General features: G+C 57.4%; 1 protein-coding gene across 1 annotated transcript in view; it reads left to right on the top strand.

Moving 5' to 3' along the window:
- Positions 1 to 1,567, top strand: part of LOC122202411 — a 46,471-nt gene extending 44,904 nt beyond the window's left edge. The window contains exon 4 of the mRNA XM_042908764.1: positions 810 to 1,567. Coding sequence (XP_042764698.1) covers positions 810 to 911 — 102 coding nt within the window. The 3' untranslated portion in view covers positions 912 to 1,567. The remainder of the gene's footprint in view (positions 1 to 809) is intronic.
- The last annotated feature ends 20,004 nt before the right edge of the window (positions 1,568 to 21,571 follow it).

Below are 21,571 nucleotides of genomic sequence, written 5' to 3'. Positions count from 1 at the left end.
ACTCTTCCAAAGCTGTCGAAGAGGGAGCTTAGCCCGACTCTGATGTCAGTCTTACCTCCGCGGCCAAGCCAGAGCCTTACGGGAAAACTACAGACTGATGCCTACCACGAACGTAAACACGAAACTCATCTGCAAAACAGCAGCAAATGGAGTAGAGAGAGAAGAAAGGACTGTTCACCATGACCAAGTGAGATTTGTCTCAGAGGCACAAGGCTTGGCTAACATCGGAGAATCAGTCCCTGCAGTGCATCTAGTAGTAATGGAGTAAAGGAGAAAACCACACGATCCTCTCAGTTGAAGAGAAAAATCTTTTGACAAAATCCGACACCCTTTAATGATGAAACCATCCCACGACGTATGAGTGGTAGGGAAGTGCCTCGCCCGGTAAGGGCCGTTTGTGACAACGTTTATGACAGGCCCACAGCTAACCTCGTACTTGGTTGGGGCGTGCTAAGCGTTCACAGCACGAAGGCAGGACACATGCGCTGTGTGCTGGACAAGGAAGCCCAGGCCCCCTCGTCCCAGCCTCGACCTGGGGTTGTGCCAACCGGGCCTGGGGTAGGGAGACTGGCCCTGCCCCCGCCCATTTTGGTTGGAGCCTGTCCTGCTTTTAGAGTGAACGAGACAGCTTTCGTTGCCTCTGTTTGTTTGCCCCAAGGGTGTTTGCTCCTGGCTCCTGTGGCCACACCCCACTTCCCCCGTCCCCCAGGGCCACTCGGCTCCTGTGTCTTCCCTCTGCCTCGGCACCTGCACCTCACATGTGAGTCAAGATGTCTTCTGGTGTCGTCCCTGCCTGTACGGTTGCCCAGGTGTCTGCTCCTTACTCGACAAAGACAAAGGCTTCCGCGCACCCGGCCCGACTGCGGAGATGGGAGGCCACCTGCCAGCGGAGCGCCACCCCCAGCCCGTAGCGCCGCAGGCCACCACGCGTCCCGCCAGATGTCCCACACCCCTGACAGCTGAGAGGCTGCACGGGGTACTTGTGGAATGGCCGTCCCCTCACCTGTCAGGTGCAGCAAGGTGGGGGTGTGTGTGTGCCACGGGCTGTCCAGCAGGAGGCTCACGTGGGCGGGGCCCTGTTGGGTCCTTTGTGTGTGGAATAGTGGCCAAGATCCCAGGCTCTGGCCTGGCCGCCACTCGGGTGCGGGCGGTGGTCGACCTGCGGCCGAGACTCGGGTGTTCGTGACTCGGTGGCCTGGGGGTGACGGGACACCGGCCGCTGAGCCCTCAGAGCGGGGCCTGCACAGCCGACGGGCTCCGGGGACCGCGGTGTCGTGCAAGCCGTGAACCCCCGCGGGGACGGTGCCACCGAACCAGCCCCGGGGCCTCCACTGCTCTCAAGTGTCCACTGGAAACTGCGGAGGCGGGTGAGCAGGGAGGAGGGTGTCGGTGCCCAGGACGGCGCCCTCCCTTCCGGGGCACAGCCTCATTTGCATAGCAGTGATCCAGCTCACTCTCTCTGGGTAACATTTGAATACAAAAGCATCAACGGAATTTTTAAAAAGTAATTAGGCTGCTTTTACTTCTGCTTAAACCCTTGAGGCTGAAGAGCAGGGTCACCATCTTCTCCCAGAAAAGGCTCAAACGTCCTGTGGGTGCAGGCGGCGGGCAGGCCTGTGCCCCCCCGAGGGTGAGGGTGACGCTGTGACAGGCCGGTCCGGCCTCGTCTGGCCCCACGCTCCCTGCACACCCCCCCCCCCCCCGCCCCGCAGCCCCTCTGGGCAGGTGCACAGAGTTCCCAGACCCACCTGCCACACAGCCCACCTCCCACACGTGTCCCCTGGGGGCCGCTGCTTGCCCTGGGCTGCCCCTGCACTGGGTTCTGTCTCCCCAGACCTGCAGACAAGGCTGCCAGTGTCACCATGACCTTCTCGCTCCCTCTCGCTGCCCCACTCACGTCAGACCCCAGTTCGGCCGCCCCAAGGTTGTGGGGCCTTCCGGGGCCTTCCGGGGCTGCTCACCCTGTCCTGGAGCCCAGCCTCCTGACCCCTGCTCACCGGCCAGAGGCCCCCCGAGGAAGCCGGCAGTGCCCCCGTCCCAGGCGCCGCAGACCCTACTTCCTCAGGACTCGGTGCACCAGCAAATGCACAGTTTTGTTTTTTCACATTTTCACTGATTTCACGGGAAAAATGGCATCTGTCTTGTGCCAAATAGCATGTGATGCATGCGACCGTGACACTCAGATAAGCTTGTCTTGGTGGGGCGGCCACCAGGTCCTGCGGCGGCCACGCTGTGCACACAGCTGGTGACACGGGTGCCAGCACCTTCTGGCCCTTCTCACGGGTCAGTCTTCGTAACCGTCCCGTTTATTCAGGACGATGTATAGTTACGCTGTCATATTCCATGAAAACTAGCTTGGATTTTGACTGAAATAGGCTAAACTTATACGTAACTTTGGAACAAACTCAGTTATACGTGTTTTTTTTTTTCCTTCTTTTCCTTTAAAACGTATATTTTTCCCTGTCGCTGCTGTAATAAATTACTACAAATGTAGGGGTTTGAAGTTACTTAGGGTTCAGGAGGCTGACCTGAGCGGTGGGCAGGGCTGGTTCCTCCTGGGGCCCCAGGGAGCGGGTCCCTTACCTTCCACGCCCCCCCACCCCGGGTCGTGGCCCCTCGCTCCCCGCCAAGCCGGCAGGGCCCAGCTCCCTCCTGCTCTCTGGCCCTCCTGCGTCCGTGTCCTGAGGACCCTGGTCATGACGTCAGCCACAGACAGCCCAGGCCCGTGCCCCCAGGTCACCATCATTCGCTTTTGCCGTGTAAGGTGACACATTCACAGGGTCTGGGGACCAGGCTGGGCACCGCTGTAGGACATGGTTCCTGTACACACACGCATATCTCTCCTTTTCCTCCTGTGCCTCGGTAAAGTTTTACAGCTTTCTTACAAATAAGTCTCTCAGTCGTGTAAAAACGTATACCTTCTGCTGCTGGAATGGAAGGTGTCGGGATTTTCCCCTCACGGATTATTGCTACTATACAGAAAAGCTATAGAGTTATTTACACAGTCGTATTTCCAGCGCCTTCCCGGAAGTCTTTTATGAATGCCCGTAGGCTCTCGTCATGTGTCCTTGAGACTTCCCAGCGCCAAGGCACTGCCCTGACAGGTCAGGACGCTTTTAACTCCTGAGCGAGAATTAGAGCCCGCACTTGCAGGGTATTGGATGGGATTGTTAGGGCTCCTCAGGGGTGGCACAGGCCACGTGGGGCTTTCTCTTGGGTTTTAATTACTCACTTTTAAATTTCCTTGTCAGGTTCACCTCTGAGGCTGGTGCCTAAGGCATCAAGTCCGTGATATCCCTCAGGGCACAGGCTCAGAGATGGGGACCCCCTGCTCAGTGCCCACCTCCCTGGGGCGGTTCTGAGTTGTTGAGTAAGGGTCCCCGTGTTGTGTCACCTTCTCACAGCTGCCCCCTGACGGCTCTGTCCCTCACCCAGACCCTCGTCCTGCAGAGGTGGCCAGCGGTCTGGCATGCTAGGTGGGGGGCGGATTCCCCCGCTCAGGTGTTTCTGTGGGTGCGCAGGGAGCAGGAGCGATTGTCATAACCAAATCTCTAGGCGACGGGACATAAAATATTTATATCTGTATCAGGGAAGACAAATTAAGCCAATAATGAAAACAGTCTGGAGACTAGCGCCAGCTCTTTAATTTATGAGAGGGCCCCCTTCCCAGGGGGCGGGAGCGGGGAAAGTGATTGGTGACAGTTGTTCTTTGTGGGGACGGCGCTGTCCCCGCATCCCACGAGCTCGGTAAGACTCGTAGCCCTAATGAGCCAGGCAGGGGGACGCTCAGCTCCAGAGTGCGCTGGCCCTCCTGTGACGGCAGCACTGGCCTGTGGCACCCTGGGGGTTGGGCTGCATCACGGCTGGCGGCCACGCGGGCAGACCGTGGCCTCTGTTGTAGGGACACGAGAAGTACTGACGTGCGGCACGACTTCATTGGAGGGTGTTGGGAAAAGGGCACGTGTGTGTATATGTGTGCCTGCATGTGCATGTGTGTGGGTGCATGTGTGTGTTGGTGTGTTCACATGTGTATGTTAATGCATGCACGTGTGCATCTGTGTGCAGGTGTGTATAAGTACATGCACGTGTACACGTGTCTGCTTGTGTATGGGTGAGTTCGTTTGTGTATGCGTGTGTATGAGTTCATGCGTGTGTCTGTGTGTATATGCGTCTGTGTGCAACCATGCATCTCTCTGCATCTGTGAGTTATGTGTGTGCCTGCATGAGCATGTGTGTGAGTGCTTGCGTGTGTTGGTGTGTACACGTGTCCGTGTATAAGTGCATGCATGTAAGTCTGTGCATACATGTGCCTGTGCATGTGTGTGTCTGCATGTGCATGTGTGTGAGTATATGCATGTCTTGGTGTGTACACGTGTGCCTGTATGTTAGTGCATGTGTGTCTGTGTGTGCAGGTGTGTACAAGTGCATGCGTGTGTCGGTATGTACATGTTTCTGTGTGCATGCATGTGTCTGTTTGCATGTGCGTGTGCATGTGCCTACATGTGCATGCATGTGTGCCCGCGTGTGCCTGTGTGTGTACAGGTGTGTGTTGGTATGTACATGTGTGTCTGTATGTTGGTGCATGTGTGTCTGTGTGTGCATGTGTGTATAAGTGCACGTGTGTGTCTGCACGTACATGTTTCTGTGTGCATGTGTGTATGCCTGTGTGTCTGTGTGTGTGAATGCATGTGTGTGTGCATGTGTTTGCATGTGCATCTGTGTGAGTGCATGCGTGTGTCCGTGCATACGTGTGTCTGTGTCTGCTTGGGTGTGTGTGTCTACTCCACGAGGCACGGGGACAACTCTGTGAGTTAGCGTGTCCTGAGCTTGAGCAGAGCAGCAGACACAGCTCAGCCCCCGGTGCCGTCAGGAGGTATTTGCGTTGCGTTCCCTCCCTCTGGGAGTGCTATGTCCCCACGATGCCCCGGTGGCTGTCAGGGTTTCTGTCTGGTTGGAGACCCCTCCCCGTGGGCCCCTGTTTCCAGCACAGCTCTACCCCCTCCCCCCCAGGTGTACCAGAGGAAAGGGGAAGGGGAAGCGGGAGGGGAAGGGCGATTCTCGGGGTGCACCTCCTCCTCTCTCCAGGGTTTGCCACGTGTCTGCCCCGTGCTGGCTCCGGTGACACGCGGGCAGGGGCATCCCTGAGTGTGGGCAGATTAAGGCATTATCGCTTCCCAGCTGATGCCAATGTGAGCACACCTGCACACGCACGCCACATGTGTCCACCCACACTGCACATGCACACACAACACGTGTGCGTATACGACCCACACCATGATATTCACACCACACACGTGCACACACTCCACACTCACACCACACATCTACACACACACGGTGCACGTATTATAACATGCACACACCATATATGCACACACAACACACGTGTACACACATGCACACTCACACCACACACATAACACACACACGTGCACACACAACACGTGCACAATACAATGTGCATGCAACTCACATGCACATAAAACACATACATGCACCATGACATGCACACAATACAGGTGCACACACAACACATGTACACACACAACACGTGCACACACTGCATACTCACACCACACATGCACCCACACCACGCATGCACATGCACACCACGTGTCCACCTACGTTGCACATGTACACACATGTGCATATACTGCAACCCACACCACAATACACCACACAATGCACACATCACACACAACACACACATTATAACATGCATACGTGACACATGTGCACTCACTGCACACTCACACCACACACATAACATGCACACACATGTTCACAGACAACACACAACACATACATATACAATGACGTGCTCACAACACAGGTGTACACCCACATGACACATGCACACATGTAACACGTGTGCACACGCACCACGTGCACACACACCATGTGCACACACACCACACGTGCACACACATAACACATGTGCACCCATGCACACAGCGCACCCCCCCTGACACACATCACACGTGCATGTGCTCTGATCACTCAGGGGCTGCCCTCCAGGCAGGCTTGGTGCCCGTGAGCTCTGTTCTCCCGTGACCGTGAGCCCGAGGGCCCATAACACAACACGTACTCCATGTGTCGGGGACGTGCTTGCCCGAGGGGAGCTGTGTGGTGCCCACACGGGGGGAGGGTTGGCGGTGGAGGAGACAGTCGGACTGAGCCACTGCAGGGCGATTTAGCGTCAGCAGAACAGCATCATCTGCTATGTTGAATTTATATTTTTAATTTGAATTCTGTTGCTATTGTATTTTGTGTTTAATTTATAAATGTGTTTTCTTTTTAAAGTCACATAGGAGCAAAAGGAAGAGGGGTTTATACCTAGTTGAACGTTTGTATGTATTAAAATAAGGTTCTACAGAACTATTTTAGTTTAAAAGTGGGGATCAAGAGCCCGTTTCTGTGTTGTCCTCCCTCCCCTCTGCGGTCACCTGCATTTTACCGCCCTTCAGGTGACAGGGCCTCAGGCTCAGGGTCAGCAGACCAAGCCCGTGGGGCCACTGCCCATTCTGCCAGTAGAGTTTTACCGGGATGCAGCCACTGCCGTTCCTTTGCATGCTGTCTACGGTGGCTTTGGCTTCCCGCAGCGGCACGGACCGTCTGCAAAGCCTGACATACTTAGTATCTGCCCCTTAGAGGGTTTGCTGACCCCTGCCTTCCAGCTGCTTCTCTCAAGCTGCTGGACATCATGATCAACAGGTGAAATTCAAAAAATGAAAATACGAGGCTGGTTTCCGAGCCCCGATTCTGACTCAGGATCAGCGGGTGGCCCACAGCACTAACTTCTCTACAAGGTCCCAGGTGGTTCCATTGTGGCTCTGGTCCCTCCAGGGGACCTGGCGGTGACATCCAGGCTGGGGCCCAGGCTAGACCTCGATTCCGGCCCGTGCTCAGAGGCCGCTCTGCCCCCCGTGGGTCCACTCTACCTGTCGGAGAGGCTGCGATGCCTGTCGTGTGATTTGTTTAAATTACAGATTCATCATTTTATTCCTGTGATGTATTTATGTAATTGACCACTTCCCAAGCCATGGGGAGATGTGTTTAAAACATTTTCTTGGGGGGCCCCTGGGTGACTCCGTCGGTTGAGCCTCTGACTTCGGCTCAGGTCACGATCTCACAGTTCGTGGGTTCGAGCCCCACGTTGGGCTCTGTGCTGACAGCTCAGAGCCTGGAGCCTGCTTCGGATTCTGTGTCTCCCTCTCTCTCTGCCCCTCCCCTGCTAGTGCGCGCTCTCTCTCTCTCTCTCTCTCTCTCTCTCTCTGTCAAAAATAAATAAAAACATTTAAAAAAATAAAAAGAAACAATTTCTCCAATTTAACTGGCAGTTCAATCAGACATTGCCAAGACACCTGGCAATGAAGTGAAATGATTTCTTTGCTCTGCTCGTACAGAGAACAACACCGGATTCCAGGAAAGTGGAACATATTTATTTACTAGAATGAAGAAGGTTTTCCCTGGACAACAAAGCAGGGGCAGAGGGGCCTGGCCGGGCCTGTCAGGGGACCACCCTGGACACTCACGGACGCTGCACGCAGGCTGACCCCGCACGCAGGGTCGGGCCCTGGAGCCACCGCAGGGGTAGGTAAGCCCAGGGCGAGGGGGATGCGGAGAAGGGGTGGCGGGAAGGGAGAGTGGGAAGCGGGACAAAGCCCACAGGAAGGATGCTGAGGGTCAGGAGAGGGACTGCCCGGCTTCCTCCCAGCACGGGTGTGCCGGGACACAGACCCGATGTGACCGCCTCCGGGGCAGCGTCATTTTTGTCAGCCGTGGGATGGGAGGGCATCTCTGGGAGAGGAACCAGTGACTGGATTTCGGGGTGGCCGTCGGTCACTTGATAAAAAGAGGTTTCCACGGGGAGCAACGGCCTGAGGAGGGGTGAGGCCAGCAGGAAAGGAGGGGGCTCGGGAGAGAGCAGGAAGGGAGGGGGCTCAGGGCCCAGCAGGAAGGACGGGGCTCTGGCTCAGCAACCCTGCTGTGTGGTCCGACCAGCCTCTTCCCCAAGTGGGGGTGACGTTCGTCCTGTGCGAAAAGAGATGATCTGGTCTGAAGAAAGTTCTGTTTAAGGGAAACAAGCAAGTCAACCCCGCCCAGGCTGATGGGCACCTGGTGAGCAGGCAGTTGTGCTTTTTGGCTGCTTCTTGGCCTCGTCCCAGAGCCACAGGCCCGAGCGCCTGCGCGGGCCCAGATCTCGGGCACAGGTGCCCCGACTCCGCTGGGAAGGCCTCGGCCACGTTCACTCTCATCCTGAAATACGGCAGTTCTGCCTGCCGGGTGCAGCACGGCCGGCCTCGCCACGGACGCTGGGGAGTAGGGGGGCCCTGGCCGCCTTCTGCTTCTCGGGGGGACTTTGCGGGACGGCTCTGTCCCGCCCCAGCTCCGCGGAGGCCAGAGGGTGTGAGAACATGGCCCCGGGTCACGGCTTGCGTCACGTGCTGGGTTGACCGGGCGCTTGGGGACGTTTTATATCCGGACACGTGAGCCTGTGTGCTGACAAGGAGAGAGATCGCCGGCCCGCAGTGTGTCAGTGCCTTACAGGTCATTCTGACCCCGGGGGTGAAGTGGAGAAACGTCCTATGTGGCTTCATTTCCCCGAGAGAACTGGTCTTAAAACCTATGCCCCAGCTTCTGAGGCTCCACTCTGGAGACCAGCCAGCCGCACACGCTGGGTGCCTTCTTCCCAGGAGGTGCCGGTGGCTTGTGGTGGCAGAACACCTGCGTAGGGAGAGCTGAGGGGGACACGTCGCGGGGGGGGGGGGCAACGTCTTCTGGGACAAGAAGGGAGAGGCTGGTAAGGCCGCCCTCCCCTGTACCCCCGGGGGCGCGACGTGTCCAGCAGTGGTCAGGGCTGGGGGTGAGCAGCGGCCGCAGCCCCTAGCCTCCTGGAAACAGAAGAGGGCAGGGGTGCCGGCTGGCAGTGTGGGGCCGGGCCGAGCCGTGGGCGTCTACTCAGCGGTGAGAGGACACAGAAAACTCGGTGATTTCACACGTGCCCACGGCACCCTCCATGGCTTTCAGGCCTCTGTGTGCTGCTGGGAGTGTGGTTTCTGGACACTGGTCCCCAGGGCGACTTGGTGCAGGTGAATGAGGCTGATTTGTCGTTACCTGACCTGGAAGAAAGATCTAGAGGAGAGGCGTGTGGTGCGGGGGACGCAGGTGCACACAAGCCTCTTCTTTCTTCGTTTTTGCTCCGAGGGTAGCCTGGCCGGCCGCCGGGAGGCCTGGAGCTGGGGAGCCGTCAGAGGAAGCGGTGTGGCCACAGGCCCCTCCGCCCCGGGGCCCCGGGAGCAGCTGACCCCCACCTCGGCCTCTCCGACCTCCGTCCCAGCGCGGGAGCCGGGGAGGCCCAGGCGCCACCTCCCTCCTCGCAGCCTGGGTGGCGGGCACAGCCCCGGGGCGGGGGGGAGGGGCGCTGAGGTGGCACCTCGTTTTCCACCCGTGGCGCACCCCCACGCTCCAGGGTGTGCAGGGCAGAGATGGGTCAGACTCGGTGAGTGGTGAGTGCAGCCCCGGGGACAGAAAGATGTGTGGCCAGCCGCGCGTCACTGACCGTCCCCGCCTGTCCCCTGCGGCCACTGACTGCACCTCCGTCCAGGAGCCACGCCCTCTGCTCGCCTCTCCTCCCCCCGGGGACCCTCTGGGCCGCCTGCGTCCGAGCAGAGCCTTGCTCTCTTCTCTCTGTGGCTCGGGCCGTGATGCTGGGGCTGGACAGGCAGAGGCCCCCCCACCTCCACCGGCCCTGCCCCCCCGCCCCCGTGAGCTTTGGGAGAAGCGGCGTGGATTCGGGGCCAGGCCTTCTCGCTGCCTGGGGGGTGACTCCCGCCCAGCACCTCCACTGTCCCCCGGTGCAGGAGGACTCCAGCCCTGGGGACACAGGGGCACCTGCACACTGAGGACATGCGACCAGGTCCTGGCGAGGGCAGACGCCGCACTGTGCGGGGTCCACAGGGCGTGCTCAGGAGTGGAGGGGACAGCCAGGAGTCTGGCCACGCGGGCTTTGCTGTGACGGGGGGTGGGCGCGCCTGGTCCCCACGGACGCAGTGACCAGCTTGTCTGAGTAATTGCACAGGGTGGTGGAGACTGGAGGGCCCCGTCCGTGGATAAGGAGGCTGTTAGGGTGGTGACCTTACCTGCCTGTGTCCGGGGGTGGGAGGGTCGTGGGGAGGCCATTCAAGGCCCTCCTGGTTTCCCCCACATGGCACGTGAGGCCGGATCCTGACCCCGGCCTCACCACACCCGTGTCCCGAATGCCGACCCGATGTCCTCACGTGGGCTCAGCAGGACGCCGGCAGACCCCTGGATTCCCGTCCCCACTGTCCCCATCCCAGAACCACCCCGAACCGCAAACCCCCTCTGCCCGGTCTTTCTCGGCCAGGAGTGGCTGCACTGTCCGTCCGGAGACCACAGCTGGCAGGGGTTTGATTCTTTCTTACCTTCTCTCCTCACGAGAAATGCCCCGGCCGGTCCTCCTGTCCTGCCGGCTCCGTGAGGGTGTCCCTGTGCTCGCCGCTCTGTTGCCACGGCCACCTGACCCCCCTCGCCGGCTGCTGGAGGCACCTCTTGCTGCCCTGGTCCCGCCTGCTCGTCCTGCTGCCTCTCAGCTCCCTCGACCCCCCTCGGCCCCTTCGTCCCCCCCTTCCCCCTCGTCCCCCGTGGCCACCTCAGCCGCTCGGCAAGCAGGCAGGAAGGTAGCGAGGTGTGTCTGGGGCTCAGGAAGAGACAGAGGTGCTGGGGACGTCACGGGAGGGGCACAGAGTAAAGGCGGACAAGGCAGGGTCTGGGTCGTGGACGGGAGGCTGTCAGAGCTGAGGGGACACGCTGCTCAGCTTGGAAGGTCTGTGCCGCTCCAGAGGACTGACGGGAAGGAACTCACGCCTGAAGGGCAGATTGTAGAGGAAGAGATGGAGACAGGGAGACAGAGAGAGACAGAGACAGGCAGACGGAGACAGGGAGGGACAGAGAAACCAAGAGACTCCCCACGAGGGAGCTGGCGTCAGGGTTGTCCCGACGACAGAGGAAGGGTCTCGGTAGGTCTCGGCCACACTGGGTTAACCTCGGACTCCAACAGCCCTGGAGTTAGGGGCCACATGCGCACCCCCACCACGGGGCTTTGGAAAATGCGTCTCTCTGGAGCCTTCCTGCTGAGGCTGCGAGGGACGTGCTCCGGGCGAGGGGGAAGCCCAGAGGGTGAGTGGATGGAGCAGGGGAGGCAGGGGTAGCTCAGGGGCCCGGGGTGATACTCACGGCCGGCCGCCGGGGGCCAGGGGACGGCGTGTCCCAGAGGACGAGGTGGGGTCCAGTCACTGACAGGTGACCGAGAGCCCATGATGGCCATGCCTGGGAGGGGAGACGCAGCCTTGTCCTGCCAGCAGGATGAGGGAAAGGAAAATCCAGGAAGTCCTTCAGGCATTGAAATTCACGGCCAGGAGACTACTTACTCCATGGGAGGGGTCTGAGCTCCTGGTGGGAAAGGAGGGCAGCGTCCTTTTGCCCCTGAAGCCTCAGCTCTGACCTCAGGGCCGTGAGGAGGAAGACGCCGTGTGGAGAGAAATACACCACCGTAGTTGGCCAGCGCGGGATAAGTGTCCCCAAGCTTTTGAGCCACAGGACAGGACAAGGGGACACGCCCAGGAGCAGGTCACAGGTCGGAGCTCCAGGACTTCTTGCCAGATGGATGAACAGATGAATGAACTTTGCCTGGTTTTCCCCAACATCGTGTCCCGGCCAGGTCACCCGTCTCGTCCAGAGAAGGGTCCCAGCCGGCTGGGTCACATCACAGTATTGCTCAGTGTCCCCAAATTTCCTCCCCAGCTCTACCTGTCACCCGCTCACCCGCATGGCCCCTAGAGCTGCTCATTTCCCTTCACAGCTGTCCCTGGCGCCTGGCGCCTCTGTCCCCGAGTCCCACTGGGAAGGGGCGACCACCCCTGCCCCGGGGACCCCGAGGCCCTGCTTTACGGGGCTTCCGCATGACGTCTTGTGCAGACCCCAGCCAGGGATGGGGCTCAGCTCTGTGGCCTTCACGCTGTTCTCGACCAGCCCTGTTTTCCCCTGGGAAGCACAGAGCCTGGCTCCAGGAGGTGCCAGGGCATCATGTCTGAGTATCTTCTGGCAATACATTCTTCACCAACTGTCCCTCCCTCCCCCGCCCTGGCCCTGTGTGCACACAGGGACACCAGGTCCAAGGATGGGCGGCTCCCCAGGGCCCCAGCAGTGCAGGGCAGGCCTGGAGTCACTGCTGGTCTGGCTGGCAGGGCTGGCTCTTTCTCAGGCCAGGACAGAGGTCCCCACCTTTTCTGGAGGTCAGTAGGCTCCTGAAGGCTCCACAAAGCCCCCCCCCCCCCCCCCCACACACACCCACGACCCGCTGTGGGGCATGACCGTGGGGAGGGGCACCCTCAGTCGTCGTCTTTTGAGCACCGGCCGTGCTACCCTAGCCCCATGACATAGCTCTCGGGACCGAGCTAGCAAAATCGGAGGGACCGGGGGCACAGAAGGCGGTGGGTGCCCCAGCTCCGTCCGTGGTGGGGAGCGGGTCTGGCCGTGTTTGCCCTCAGCAGGCCGCCCGGAGCGGCTCGGAGCCTCGGCTGCGTCTCACCAGGATGGTGCCCGTAGACTGCCTGGCACCGTCAGACACAACTGTTTTCTTCTGGGAATCAGTAAATTCTCACTAATTTCCCCAAACATTACCAGAGTCTGTTTTCTTAAAGTATAAACATATACAGTATGTTCGTCATTTAAAATATCATTTCCTTAATGGTTGAAAACGTTCTCTGGCTGTTTCTTTCGAGCTGTGAACAATTAGAGAACGGCACATTTCATTTTAGAATCGGCACGGCTGGTGACGCTCGTAAACATTGCATGGCAGGTAATTAAATTAGGGCCATCCGCTAGTCTCTTTGCGAATCCCTGACAACCCGTTGTGGCCGCGAGGACGGATTTGTGGTGCCGGACCCACCGGTGGTGCCCACGGTAGCTGAGGCAGGACCCCCGGCAGACCTGCATTCCCGGGGGCGACACACGCTCCCCTTCTGTTTCTGCGGGAAACACGGCTTCACGTCACGTTTGTCTGGAACGGGCACAATGACTGAGTCACTGTGGGTCCCCGTGTGTGAGTCTGTGTGCGCGCGCGTGTGTGTGCATGCGTGTGTGCGTGTGTTCTGGGTCTGTGTGCATACGTGAGCGTGTGGATATGTGAGTGAGCGTGTGCAGTATGTGGTGTGTGTGCGTGCACATGTGCGTGTGTGTGTCCTGCCTGGACGTGTGAGGGGCAGACTGGGTTCTGCACCGGCTGCCAGCCTGGCTGTTGGGGGGCACGTTGGTTTGGGGCTCTGGGAGCAAGGCCGGGGGGCGGTGCCCGTGCAGCTGGGGTCAGACGGCCCGGCGTTTCCTCCCGGACTTGGCGCGCGTGACTCTGTGTCGTCACGTCAGCCCTGAGCTGCCGCCAGTGGCCGTGGGCAGGTGTGGGCATGTGTCCTTCCAGCTCCCTCCTCCCTGCAGCCTCGGGGCCCTGAGGGCCGCCGTTCAGGGCAAGTGTGTGTGCAGCCCTGTCCTCTGTCCTAACGTCCCTCAAGCAGGTAGGTCACACGGGGCGTGCCCGCCTGTCCGCAGCCTCGGGTCCTGTGGCGGAGTGCGCAGAGGACATCCGTGACACCGGTACCGTCCAAACCCACGGCCCACTAGTGGCTAAAAGATGCTATTTGTGGACACGAGCAATCTCCAGGCTCCCAAGAGTGGCAGAGTGGGGTCTGGCTGGAGGAGGTGTTTGCCTGCGGGACCACTCCCGCCCTCCTGCCCCCTTGGGGCGCGGGGCCCACGCAGGTAGGCCCCCGGGCGGGCTCCCTGGGCTTCTGGGCCTCTGCTGGGTCGGAGGCTGGGGGCCTCGGGGGGAGGCGGGAGGGAGGGGAGGGAAGTCGGCCCATGTGCTTTCCTGTCCCCTGCCTGAGTCGTTGGCCGATCGGCCCGTGCCCCCGTCCTGACCCCTGCCCACCTCCCTGCTCCTTGCCCTGGACTCTGGGCGGTTCTGGCCATGTCTGCTGGGCCAGGTGCCGCGCTGCCCCAGAGATCTCCCCGCCCCGCCAGGCTCTCCGAGGCGGCTGCCCCAGCATCCCCCTCACCCCCCCGGCCCCGGGAGCGTTGTCCCTCTCCGGGCCGGTCACGGGGGGTGCGGAAATGCATGGTGTCCATCTGTAACGGTTTATCCCAGGGCTTCCCACAACGGTCCTGGGAGCAGCCATTGTCCCCGTTCTCTGTGTGTGTGTGTGTGTGGGGGGGCAGAATCTGCACGATTCAGGGACTCACGGAGTCTGTACCTCATGAAGTCTTGACCCCCATGCTCTGGCCTATTTTTCTGCACACAGTAGGTGCTTCACATGATTTGGACTGGATTAGGGCTCCTGGCAGGTACAGAAGCCGAGGGGCAGTGAGGGAGAGGCCCAGACCTTGGCTCTGCAGACGCGTCTGGCCATCCTCCCGTGTCAGGCCCCGGAGGGCCGTTCCCGGAAAGGAAGGGCCAGGCAGGGCTGCCGTGGCGCAGCGGGTGTGCGGGCTAGTGGTCCCACCCCCTCCTGCCTCTCTTGAGCATGTGGCTGAAACCCAGACTCTTGGCCTCCCCTGCACCTGCTCTGAGGACAAAGGACCCAGGTGCTCGGGTGCGGGGCGGAGTCTTGGCCCTTCACACGGGGTCTGTCGTGAGCCTCAGTAAAGAGGGGTTCTGGCCTTGACGCCACCGAAGTAAAAATCAGCCACACAGAGACCTCAGGAAAGCCGCACTGCCCGCCTGCCTGGATCTTGAACGCACGCGAACTTCGGTTTGAATTAAGTTCCTCTGGTAAGTCCAGCTCATCTGCTCTAGTTGCCGATGCAGAGGTGACCACAGAGGCACTGACGCGCGTGTGCGTGGGTGCGTCTGGGCTGTGCGCATGCACTCCCGCGCCCCGGGAGGACAGCGCTGCTTGGGGGAGCACCTGCCTGCATTGGGATGGACTCATACCCAGGTGGGGTGAGTGTGACAGACAGCAGGCTCCTGGCGAGTGAGGTGCGGACACGGTCCCCGCAGCTGCGTGCCCGGGGATGCAGCATCGTCGTGGGCGAGGAGCAGCCCCGTCACCTGCTCAGGGAAGAAGGCTCCGGAACGCGGTGTGGTTTCATGGCTGGGAGGGCCGGGGTGGCTGTGGGCAGTGCCCGTTTGCCTCTCCTACGCATTATGCTTTTCGGAAAAGTGTAATTGTAATGTTTCCAGAATTGGCGGCGTGAGCCTGGAAGGCAGGGGCACTTTAACACCTCGCGCTGCGTATCAAACAGATTTTTTCCCGTAATAACTTTCGGTTTGACACTTCACTTATCTACGATTATTATCCATGATTTTGACCCGTGTGAGCGGCGGCAAAGTGTCTTAAGGGCGTATTTGTATTCTCTACCTTACAGGCCAAATCCCAGGCACACTTTCCAGTAAAGTGTGGTCCCCGCAGTCTAATCGCACAGAACGAGGCTCCTGGGATAATGTGGGGGTGTCACGCTCTAATCACGGGCTGTGTCACAGGGCGGCTGCCTGTCACGTGTGCCATTGAGTTTGGAAATAGAAGGGGAGCAGCAGCTCTGAAAGATTTCCTACCGGCTTCCAGTAAGAGTCAACTAACCGTGTTATTACAGCAGCTGGGTAAAATTATGAGCCGCTTGCCAACCGCCTTTGGAAGTCAAAGCCTGAAGATGCCTTTGTAACTCTCGTTTGCATATTTTTTGGGCTGTGATTTGGAGGCATTTGGTGTTGCAGCCACACCGCTATATATAGCCGTGCTCCCGTCCCTTCTGCGCGGGAGGCTCGCGACGCGGGAGGAGCACCTTCTCGCCTGGCGGGCACGGTGAGCTCCGAGCAAGCCGCGCTGCCCGCAGAGACCCAGGTGTCCCGATGGGCCGTGGGGTGCGGCAGGACCCCTCGTCTCGGGCACACAGCCGACTGGCTGCAAGGGGGATGCCTCCCTGTCCGGGCCCGCCGCAGGCCCCCTGCTCTGGAGTCCCTGGACTCCCTCTTCTATCTGCTTCCTTCTCTCACCTTCCGCTGACTCTCCCTGCACCCTGAGGTGCTCCTAGTGCGGAGTCACCCGCAGGGACCCACCCCAGCACTCATCCGGGGAACAGGCCGGAGGCTGTGGGGGGTCTTTCCACCGGCTGCACGTGTCCAGGCTTCGCCCCTGCTCCGACCTGGATCCGGCCTCTGGCTCACCTCCCACGTCGGGCTCCGCCCTCACCCCTCGCCCCGGTCCGCTGTCCCGGCTGACCTCCGCCGTGCGCTTGGGTGCCCAGCTGCTCGCCCTGTGTCTCCCGCCCTTGCCGGCTCTGTCCTGGGCACCGAGGCCGAGCCCTGGAGTCGGTTCTGGGCTGATGCTCACAGAGGGCACCTGGCAGACGGTCACAGAACGCAGAGGTCCGTGTGGCCAAACTTCCTTGGAAACGCGGCGTGGTGACTAATGCGGCCGTCGGTCCTGGGCCAGCTGGCTCTCAAGCACCAAGTAGGACGTGCCTGGAATGATTTGGGAAATTTAAGTGAGGACAGTGCGGCAGAAGGTTAAACAGGTGCAACCGTGATCATCGTGAGGCTCTTGTTCTCACGGAGACAAGCTGAAGTGTTTACGGACCGAGGGTCGCCATGTCTGCAGGCAGATCCCAACGTGGCTCGACCAAAACCATGTACACACCCGCGCACACACATATGCACGCCCACCCACCCACACGTACCCTCACGCACACACACAGGCCAGCGACAGTGAGCTCCGCCACACAGAGATATCTAAGCAAATGTTTGGGTTGTGGGTTGGAAGTGTTGTCTGGAGATCTCTGAACGGTTCTGTCCTGGCAGAAGGAGCACGTCCCAACTGCGCAGCCTCCCCTGTGCGTGTAGCTGGCCCGACGCCTGGGTTGGCTGCTGGTTGAAGCTCCAGGATCGTAGGTCCCAGACAGGACGATGTCAGCCATTGCTTACGTTATTGAGCATTCTGTCCTCAGCTTATTACAGACATCAGCTCATTTGACGTTACTCAGCCCCGGTGAGTTCCACGAAGGCACAGTTTTGCAGATGGAGAAGCAGGTGTCCAGATTCACGAGGGTCCTCACGGTCCCGGGGGAGCTTGTGGGTGGCCGTCTACGCACCGGGCCAGAGTGAAACACTCCAGAGCGGCCGTGGGTTCCGCCACCCTGGCCCAGCAGCGGGACCACCGGCTCTGGAGCAGCACAGACTCAGGCGTCAGGCGCGGCTGTCCCTGAACTGCCACAACTGTCCCCTAACCGCCACACCTCACCTGTCCCTTCTGTTGGAGTGGCGGGATCGCGCCAGCCTCAGCTCTGGTGGAAGACGAGCAGCTCACCCTGGTGGCCGCAGGCCCGTCTTGCATTTCACTCTCCTGTTTCCTAACTGGACTGATTTAGGTCCGAGGATACGGTCGACCTGCACCCGTGCCCATACGATCGGACCGCAGAGATTGCCCTTTCATCGTATGACCAGGGAGCTCTCAGTCCACTGACCGCTTCACGGAGCCCGAAATGGCTGTGGTGAAGCATGCTCATGACTCCTCGTGGGGACAATTCATAGCAGTTCTAAAAACTTGCTCATGGTGCTTTTTGAGCTTTCAGTGCAGGAGCCTGCCTCCATCTTGCCCCGAGGTCTCGGCAGAGCCACCTGGATGGTTGGGGAAGACAGCCACGTGGGGACGGGCAAGGTCCCAACTCCTAGCAGCTTCCTCCTCACGCTCAGCAACCTGACGGCCAAGGACAGTTTCGTATTCAGATGCTGCGAACGCTTACGTGCGGGAAGGAATCCATTAAAATGGACAAACGATGGGAAGATTTACTACCACCATTCACAAGGGCCAGTGCCGTCGGTGGTGTTTAGGGCGGCGCCGTGTGGAATATGTGTGTCTTTGGGGACACCCTCGGGGGTGTGGGGACAGGGAAGGTCAGCTGCACGGCAGCAGGTGTGTGTGTGAGGACTGCCGGGAGGCTGAGGACTCTGGGGGGGGGGTGGGAGGACCTCCCTGACCCCACACCCCTGGGACCTGCGGGCTTACCTCTCCCTACATCGCCTGTGTGCACAGGAGTGAGCGGCCCAGCCGGGGTCCTCGAGAAGGTGGCGCCTCCCCCTTTGTTCTGTGGCTTTCCACGCGGCGCCTCCGGGTCCCTTTGAGCGGCGCGTCCCTCTGAGTCCTTCCGGCGTGAACTAACCCAGCCCCCAAAGGTGCCCGTGTCCTGCTGTCCGGAGGCTCTGAACATGTTTGTTTCCACGGCAAAGGGGAGTGAAGGCTGCGGGTGGAATCGAGGTTGCTGATGAGCAGGTAGGAGGAGGACGCTCCCAGAAACAGAGGATTGCAGAGTAAAGCAGCAGCAGGACACCGTTTCACGCCCACGTGACTGGCAGGAATGAAGGTCTGTCAGTAGCAAAAGGCGGGACTTACACTGATCCTCTCATTTCAGAGATGGATGGAGAGTCGTGCGTGTGCTCTAATCTCACTCCCCCTGCAAGCTCACCCCGCAGAAGCTGTTACGCATGAGAATACAGAGGCACGAGCAGGGCTGTTTCGTGGAACACTGCTCCTGACAGGGAAGAACTGGAAACCCCAGTGGCGGTCAGTAGGAGGAGAATGGATGAGAACTTTCTGGGACATTCGTACATGAGCTGTGCTATAGGAAGTAAGGCAAGTGAATGAGCTGTGGGCATGCAGGTGGACGGTGACAGGGAAAGACGACCAGTGGATCTTGGCTTCTGAGCACAGAATCTGTCGGAGACGTACCACTGGGGAGGGGAGTTCGTGGAGAGGCTCACCTGGGGTTTCCGTGGTGCCCGTGATGTCTGATTTCTCTGGAACATCTGAGGCTGACACGATAGTGTAAAATTTGCTAAAGCTAATTAATAACACTATTCGGCGAATTTACTGTGCGTCTGAAACGTTGTATGTCGAAAAGTAAAGTTGCAATAGTCTTTAAAAAGAGGATCTGTAGTGGGTTCTGGGGACCATTTTGAGAGTAGACTCTCTGTGGGGCCTGATGGGAAGAGCCGGAAAGGGGAAGTGGGGCCTGTGGTCAGCTGGGAAACGGTTCCCCAAAGACGTCCACGTCCTAACCTCTGGAACGTGTGCATAAGTCACCTCGCGTGGCAGAAGGGACTTTGTAGATGTGATTAGGATCTTAAGAGAGGGGCAGCCGTAGGGCAGAAAATGCTGTTCCTGACTTTAGTCCCCCTCACGAGAAAATCGCCAGCAATGATCCATGAAGCCTTCGTGAAAATCCTGCAACCTGAGGATGAGGCCACAGAACCCTGCTGACCCAGAAGAACAGAGAAAATGCACAAGAAGGGCAAGAGGGGCCCCTGACTCTGATCACCCCGCCCCCAGGCTGGCAGAGGGTCCTCCTGCTTCTTCAATTTCTACCCGGAGAAAAAGAGCTGAGAGGAAAGGGTGCTGATTAGCAACATAAAGCATTACAAATATATAAATTTCACTGATGAAGGTAAATATACACTCAAGGTCAAGGTTCTCTAATGTTTTCATGCTGCTGTGTAAATCACGTTCAACTCCAGTGTAAATGTTAAAAACAGATGGATTAAAAATAACTATAATCTCAACAATTTGTTATTGTGTGCACAATATAAAAAAGATATAAATTATAACATCAGGGCACCTGGGGGCTCAGTCGGCTTAGCATCCGACTTCAGCTCAGGTCATGATCTCGCTGTGTGTGAGTTCGAGCCCCGCGTCAGGCTCTGTGCTGACAGCTCAGAGCCTGGAGCCTGCTTTGGATTCTGTGTCTCTCTCACTCTCTGCCCCTCCCTCCACTTACGCTCTGTCTCTCTCAGAGACAACCTAAAATGTGAGGGGGGAGAAGTAAATGGATAGGGGTCTGTATGCTATCAAAGTTAAGTTGTTAATGGCTTAAAATACAATTTCATAACTATAAAATATTACACGTAAATCCCATGGTAACCATGAAGAAAAATCTTTAGTGGATTCTCAAAAGATGAAAACATATCATCATGAAAAATCACCGAATCACCAAGGAATCACCAAGGGCAGAGAAAGAGAAGGAAGGAACAAACGAAGTTCAAAACAGTCAGAAAACCATGAACAAAATGGCAAGGGCAAATTCTTACCTATCAGTAATTATTTTAAATGTAAGCGGATTAAATTCTCGAATCAAAAGACACAGAATGGCTGAATGGCTAAAACTCTAGATCCAACAATCTCCCGCCTGCAAGAGACTCACATTAGCTTGCAGGACACACGCTGGATGAAAGTGAAGGGTTGGGAAAAGATACTTCGAGTAAATGGTTTCCAAAGAGAGAAGAGCGCCCTATACTTTAGAGACTATAGACTTCAAGTCACATAGACTTTCAGCCATGTTTATGACCTACAAGAGACAAAGAAGGTCATTACATAATGATAAAGGGATCAATTCATCAAGAAGATACACAATTGCGGATAGTTATGCATCCAACATGTAGTGCTACATACACACAGCAAATACTAACAGAATTGAAAGAAGGCATAATCAGCAATACGATAATAGTAGGGGACCTTAATGCCCCACTCTCAAAGGTGGATAAATCATCTCGACAGAAAATCAATAAAGAAACAGCAGATTAGAACAACATTACAGACCAAACGGACCTAACTGACACGTACGGAACATTGCATCCAACAGCAGCAGAACAGAACCCAGTTCTTCCCAAGCACATGTGAAACATTCACTGGGCTAGATCATATGTTAGACCACAAAACAAGTCTACAATGTAAGAGGCCTGAAATCATACCACGTGTCTTTTCCAACCACAATGGTATGGAAACTAGAAATCAATTATAAGAAGAGAACTGGAAAACTCACAAATATGTGGAGATTAAACAATGTACACCTGAACCACTGGTGGGTCAACAATGAAGTCAAAAGAGAAACAAAACATATCTTGGGACAGGTGAAAATGGAAATGCTGTATACCAAAACTTGTGGCTTGCAGCAAAGGCAGTTTTAGGAGGGAAGTTTGTAGTGATAAATGCCTACCTTAAAAAAAATAAAGATCTCAAGTAGACAAACCTAACACTACACCTCAAAGAACTAGTAAAAGAACAAATGGAACCCAAAGTTGGCAGGAGGAAGGAAATAATAAAGATTAGGGCAGAAACAAATGAAGAAGAGAATGGGAAAACAATAGACAAGATCAACGAAACTAGGAGTCCGGAGTAAAAAAAAAAGATAAATTCAATAAACGTTTAGCCAGACTAACCAAGAAAAAAGGCATAGAATGCAAATAAATAAAATTATAAATGAAAAAGGAGCCATTAAAACTGGTATCACAGAAATACAGAGGTTTATAAACTCTATGAGTGATTACATGCTAAAATTGGATATCCTTGAGGAAATGAATAAATTCCCAGAAACCTATAACATACCAAGACTGAATCATGAATAAATAGAAAATTTGAACAGATCAGTTATTACTAAGGAGATTGAATCAGTAATCAAACAATGTCCAATAAATAAAAGCCCAGAAAAAGATGGTATCACCGAATTCTACGAAACA

The sequence above is a fragment of the Panthera leo genome, chromosome D2 (assembly GCF_018350215.1).
Source record: "Panthera leo isolate Ple1 chromosome D2, P.leo_Ple1_pat1.1, whole genome shotgun sequence".
Classification (NCBI taxonomy): Eukaryota; Metazoa; Chordata; class Mammalia; order Carnivora; family Felidae; genus Panthera; species Panthera leo.
The sequence above is the reverse complement of the archived record's forward strand: the minus strand, read 5'-3'. Positions and strand labels throughout refer to the sequence as shown.